Source organism: Sminthopsis crassicaudata, chromosome 4 (assembly GCF_048593235.1).
Source record: "Sminthopsis crassicaudata isolate SCR6 chromosome 4, ASM4859323v1, whole genome shotgun sequence".
Lineage (NCBI taxonomy): Eukaryota > Metazoa > Chordata > Mammalia > Dasyuromorphia > Dasyuridae > Sminthopsis > Sminthopsis crassicaudata.
In genome coordinates, this window is record NC_133620.1 from 176,778,555 (window position 1) to 176,784,930 (window position 6,376).

The 6,376-nt window shown below is 40.3% G+C and overlaps 1 protein-coding gene across 1 annotated transcript in view; it reads right to left on the reverse strand.

The window, feature by feature from the left end:
* NKAIN2 (sodium/potassium transporting ATPase interacting 2) overlaps positions 1 to 966 on the reverse strand; it is a 1,389,007-nt gene extending 1,388,041 nt beyond the window's left edge. Inside the window, exon 1 of the mRNA XM_074309950.1 lies at positions 93 to 966. Within this exon, the coding sequence (XP_074166051.1) occupies positions 93 to 146 (54 nt within the window). The 5' untranslated portion in view covers positions 147 to 966. The remainder of the gene's footprint in view (positions 1 to 92) is intronic.
* Positions 967 to 6,376: the final 5,410 nt, after the last annotated feature.

Here is a 6,376-nt window from a genome sequence, read left to right on the forward strand (position 1 = left end):
TCATTCTGATCAATTGTAGACCTTTCATTGTACTCCCCTGTCTATTATCACAGAGGCATATTAGAGAACAAGAGGACTCAAGTGTCACTTACCAGTTGCATGCCACAGATAAAGATAAGCGTGCACCTGCCACTGCAATAACCCATGGTTTCCAAGACCCCTGCCACAGCCAGACTGTCCCACGTCGGCCACCGTCGAGCCCCCACTTTATCCAATCAGATCGCGGGGAAGGACAGGCAAACCTGCGGAGGGCTCAGGGGCTCCTGTCTGCTGCTGCCAACGTCCTGGGAAGTGACAGGCATTAGGACCTGCTGGAGCGGCTCCGTGTCAGCAGCAGCAGCAGCGGCGGCGGCAGCAGCGGCAGCAACAGTGGCAGCAGCAGTGACAACAGCGGCGGTGGCAACAGCAGCAGCCGCTTCCAGCAACACATACCTTCACTCCCTCAGTGCAAACAGCGCTCCTCGGGCTGCGCTCTGCGGGGGAAATGCGCCAGGTGCCAGGAGCAAGAACAGGAGCAGGAGCTAGCAGCAGCCTTCACGCAGCAGCACTGAGGAACCCACAGTCATCTGGTCTCCAAAGTTTCACCCCCTCCCTCCCCTCCTCCTCCTGACCCCACACCCACTCAAAGTGCCAGCGCTGCAGCCTGGGCTCCCTCTCCAACGCCTCACGGGGCTGCAGTCAGAGCCCGGAGAGTGCAGCGCGCGGGGCGCCCTGAAGGCGGGGGGAACGCACGGGATGATGCCTACCCAGCACTGCCACTCTCTAAGGTGGTGATGCTGCGAAGCTGCCTGCAGGAGGTGCGGAGTGGCGGTGTGGGGAGGAGGAGGAAGAGGATTTAGGAGAAGGGGGAGGGATAGGGCGCCGGGGGCGGAGGCGTCCGGGCTCCTGTGTCCCGGCCGGGCGTCAGCAGCTGATGCTAACACAGTGATGCTCTTTCCAGCTCAGGCTTCCTACAGTCCCCGTCACCCCCCATTCCCCCTCCCGCTGCCTTCCAGCACCGCCCCCCCTTTCCTTACACTACCCGCCCTCAGACGTGTTAATCCCTAACTGACAACAAATCCCTTAACCCACCCCGTGCCTTGCTACCCCTTGATTTTTTCCCCTCCCCTCTTCAAAGGCGTCAACTTCTCAGGGCTGGTGGTGTGCTGCTGCTGCTACTGCTGCGGGTGCTGCGGGTGCTGCGAGTGCCAGTCACAATGCAGGAGGGGAAAGGGAGGAGATGGAGGCGACGATGGTGCTGGTGCTGGTGCTGGTGTCGGCAGCAGCAGCAGCAGGAAGAAAGGAACCCAGGAAGCATGTCAGTCTGTCCGTGTGGAGGTTCTGACTATCTTGGTCGTGTTCCCGCAGTCCAGCCCTGGAGTACAACATGCGCGTGGCTTGTGTGTCTATGCCCTCCGGAGTGGGGTGGGTAGAAGGGATGGGGAGGGAAGCTAAGCAAAGGGATAGGTGGATGGAAAGAAGGGTGCTACACCAGCATCCCAACAGTTCAGGCATAGCAAAACTGGTCCTTTCCGGTGCAACCACCGGCCTAAGAAGGTGAAGAAAGAGGAACAGTAAGCCACCGTCAGTATTGCTACCCCAGCTCTGTGCCTGTGGTGCTGACTCCATTCCTTTTCGTGAGTGGGAGACGGGAGTAATTGGGGAAGGGATCATTTCTGGGGTTCGTCGCAAGTGAATGCCAAAGAGGATGGGAGTGGGGGGACAGAACACTTTTGGGGAGCGGGAAATGGGTAGATTGAGTTACTTCTGTTTTTGGAAACAAGCTTCTGGTGTCACTTAAAAAAAAAATGATCCAGGCATTGGCACTAAAAAGCCGCAGCCTCACAAAAGTGTCCTGATAAGAGTCTGGGTGTCTATTCACATTGTCAAGTACTGGAGACTGCCCCTAGAACTGGACTGGGTGCCAAAAGACGCTCCAGCTATTTTAAGTAGAGTAATATTGGAAGCTTCAGAGCCTGTTGCTGCCCCCAGCTGGTCGAGAGCGGAAGGGCTTCTCTGATTTAGGCATGCCGGCGCGTTGGTCCCAGAGGGCAAGAGTATTTGGTGAGTGTTAGGGACACGCGTAGAAAATGACAGGAAAACTTCCCCCTGAGAAACACAATAAACAGTGAATATCTGATTCACTCCTCCCTCCCCCGGCCCCCGCCCCGAGAATTCATGAATATTCCGGAGAATTGAGTAGATAGAAATAAGCAGGGGATTACCAAATACTGGGTTAAAAGAATGGGGGAAAAGAAAACTTAAGAGAGATCAAAAACTTAAGAGAGATCAACGATAAGTGATGGAAGTCTTTTCCCAAGACGAAAACTTGAATAGCTCTTATTAAAGGAGTGCAAACTGCATGTGTAGAGACTTCTCCTTCACTATCAAAATTCAGCTCTATTTTGAAAGATTTATATGAAGTCACTTTCACTAAATTGGGATTTGTTTAGGGTAGAACGGTACTCAGATATTTAAGTAGTAATGATGCCAAATTAATACTTTTTAAAATGGAAATTGTGTTGTACTAGGATAACTGAAAATTCAGAATATTATCAGTTACCTTATTAGTGTCTCTTTTTGAAGCTCAGGACTGAACTTTCAGGAGCAATTTTTATTGGAAAGTGAAGGTGAATTGTAAATCTTACATGCCATTTATAGTTTAGAAAATAACATCTATAAGCTTCAGTTTTGTAATATGTAAAATAGGGGTCCTAATATCACTCAAGCTTTCTTCATAGGATTATTATAAGGATAAAATGAGATAATATCTATTAAACATCTTGTAATCATAAAGTTATATAAAAACAAAAAGCTATTAAACTGTGAAATTATAAAAGCATAAAGTTGTGAAAAATGTGGTGAAGTTTTGAATGGATATAAATGAGCAAAATATTAATGATCTGATATGAATAGGAACAGTGCATCAATTCACAATTTTGTTTATTTTGACAGTTCTTTGCATTTAAAATATAGCTACAGGAAGATACTGGAATATTATTCTGCATTATTCTTTCAATTATAACTATATGTTTTCTGTATGACAATATGATTCCATACAGAAGGAATGGGCAAAATAATTGTATCGATTTGAATCCTAGTATTTCATACTAATCAGATTCTATACATTAAAGAATGGTCATGCACAGATGCTCATGCAGTTATTACCCCTTTGCTCAGTTTCCATTGTAGGCAACTTGTGGACACGCAGCCAATTTCAAAATTTATAGCCACTTGATTTACAAATAATACTTTACTATACCAGTTGGCTCTGCCTAGTCATTTATTTCTAAGCCAATCAATTCTAATTGCTTTATTTATAACATGTTTCAAAAAATTGAGAATTGTAATACATTCTATGAAGAGAATGCAAATAAAACAAACCTAGAATACTGTTTCATTTCAAAGGAAGCTATAATGATTTTCAAATTAAGGCATTTACTTACTACATACTCCTTTCTACTCCTCCCCCCTCCAAAAATAAAATAAAAGAAGCAGAAACTACTATATTTCATCAGGTAAAGCAACAAATAATTGGGGGCGGGGAAAGCTGTTCCAGATTTATACTATACTTTGTGAATTCTTCTGCAGTAGTACCTCCTATCATGCATGACCCAGTCTTTTTTTTTTTCTTTTTGCTTTCTTTGTCTAAGCTCTTTTCTGTATTTCCAATTTCTTTAGTATCTCCCTTCTATAGAATTTTTAATGTAACTATGAAGGCAGTAAAGATTTTCATATTTGTCTTTGTATTCTCAGCACCCAGCACAGTTCCTTGCACATTGTTGTTCAGTCACTTCCAATTTCCTGACCTTATTGACCAGACCATAATGTGCCAGATTATCCAAAGACAAAGAGTAATTTGCCATTTCCTTGTCCAGTGGATTAAGGGAAACAGACGTTAAATGTCCAGGGTCACACAATTAATTAGTAAATGTCCAAGATCAAATTTGAATTCAGGTCTTCCTGACTCTAGGCATAGCACTCTATCCACTAAGAGGCCTACTGTCCCCCTTTACACATAAGCCATATAATAAGTACTCTATTGAGTGGAATTGAATCTAATTCAAATAAAACTTCTTTGGGAAAACCCCTCCAATCCCAGATTCAATAAAGATTTCTCCTTGAGTCTCATAACATGATACTATTTCTGTATATATGTGTAATATTTAGACTACAGTTTTTTAACCCAATTTTAAAATTTGATTAGTTTTTTTTTTTATAAAATATAACAGTAATTTCCAAATACAATCTGTCAGTACTATAACTTTTTAATAAAGAAAAAACAATTAAGCTAAACTGACAAAGTAGTCCTGAAATTATTTATACCATTCTTTATTCATACTCCTCTACTTTCTACTATCTTTCTCAGTCACCTAGCAGTTATTAAGTTCCTAATATGTGTCATGTACTATATTATTCCTTAGAGATTCAAGGAAAAGAAAAAAAAATAGTCCCTAATCTCAAGGAGATCACTATTTCATGAGATAGATAATATGCAAGTAACTATATTTAAATAGTCTCAGAGGAAAGGCAATAAGATATAGGAAGAATAGGAAAGACTTCTGGTAGAAGATAGGTCTTTACAGGTAAAAATAATAATGGAAGGGATGTGAGAAAACTAGGGCACTAATGCATTATTGGTGGAGTTGTGAAATGATCTCACCATTCTGGAGAAAAATCTAGAACTATGCCCAAAAAACTATCAAACTATGCATACCCTTTGATTCAGTGGTATCTCTACTGGGTCTGTATTCCCAACAAGATCATAAAAGTGAGAAAAGGACCTATATATGAAAAAAATGTTGATAGCAGCCCTTTTCATAATGACAAGAAACTGACAATTGAATAGATGCCCATCAACAGGGGAATTACTGAATAAATTATGATATACGAGTATAGAAATATTATTGTTCTATAAGAAATGAATAGGCTGATTTCAGAAAAGCCTGGAAAAATTTACATGAATTGTTGTCGAATGAAACAAGCAAAACAAGAGAATGTTATATACAGTAACAAGAAGATTATGTGACAATCAGCTGTCATACACGCTCTTCTGGACTGCAACGAATCAAGGCAATTCCACTAAACTTGGCTTGGAAAATGCTATTCACATACAGAAAGAGAACTATGGAGACTGAATAAAGATCAAAACCTAGTATCTTCAGGTTTTTTTTTTTTTATTTCTCATGTTTTTTTGTTTGTTTGTTTGTTTTTTTCTCTTTTGGTCAGATTTTTGTGTAACATGACAAATATGGAAATATGTTTAGAAGAATTGCACATATTTAGCCTATATCAGATTATTTGCTGGGAGGGAGAAGGTAAGGGAGGGAGGGAGAAAAATTTGGAACAAAGTCAAAAAATGAATGTTGAAAACTCTCTTTATGTGTATTTGGAAATACTATTAAAAATTAGAAGGTAGGTCTTTAACTGAGACTTCAAGGAAGCTAGAAAAGCTGGAAGACAGTGATGAGAAGAGTAGAGAGTTCTGAAGTAACCAGGGAAAATACCCAAAGTCTATCAATGGTATATCACATAAGAGGGATAGCAATTTTATTGAATCTCAGAATCTGTGAAGGAGAGTAGTGTATCAGATTAAAATGGTAGAAAGAGTTACACTTGTGAAGGGCTTTATAAACTGAACAGATGATTTTATATTTGATCCTAAAGGTTATTGGGTTCTACTCAATTTTATTGTATAGGAAAGGAATGTCTTCCCTCACCCACACCTTCTTAATTGAGTTTATTGAATAGGAAAGGAAGGCAATATGGTCACACTTGCATTTTAGGAAGATAAATAATGAAGATTGTTCATTGTGACTAATCTGAAGTCAGATGTCTTTTATTCTTGCTTTCAATTCCCCAGTTGTAGTTAAATATATTGGGGTTTTCCCCCCTTCTGCATTCCTTCATAAAACTCTTCCCATGTTTCCCTGATCTCTTATTGATCATTTCTTATAGCCAAGGATGATCAAAAACCTCAGCATATTAAACCATTCTCCAAAGATTGTACCTTTTCAAAAAGTAACTTGGAACACTGCTCTGTATGCTATAGGAACTTTATAAATGTCACTTAAATTAAACTTAACTGTCTAAAATTATTTAGATTGAACAAATTCACTGATAGTTGTATGAATTAAGGATACATAGACATATATGTTAGATAAAGTCAAGTGGAAAAGATCCCATTTAATAAAATGAATTCAAATATTTAGTGTAAATTCAGGATTATTTCTTCCAAATATTTTAGCTGTCAAGTACACTAAAATCTAAACAAATGATTGCTTAGATTGTTAAACAAAATGTTTTAATATGCCTATAGTAATGTATTCATTATGTGTTTTTTTTAAATGTAGTTCAGATTTATTATTCAGCATTAACGTATCTTTCAAGTCAATAC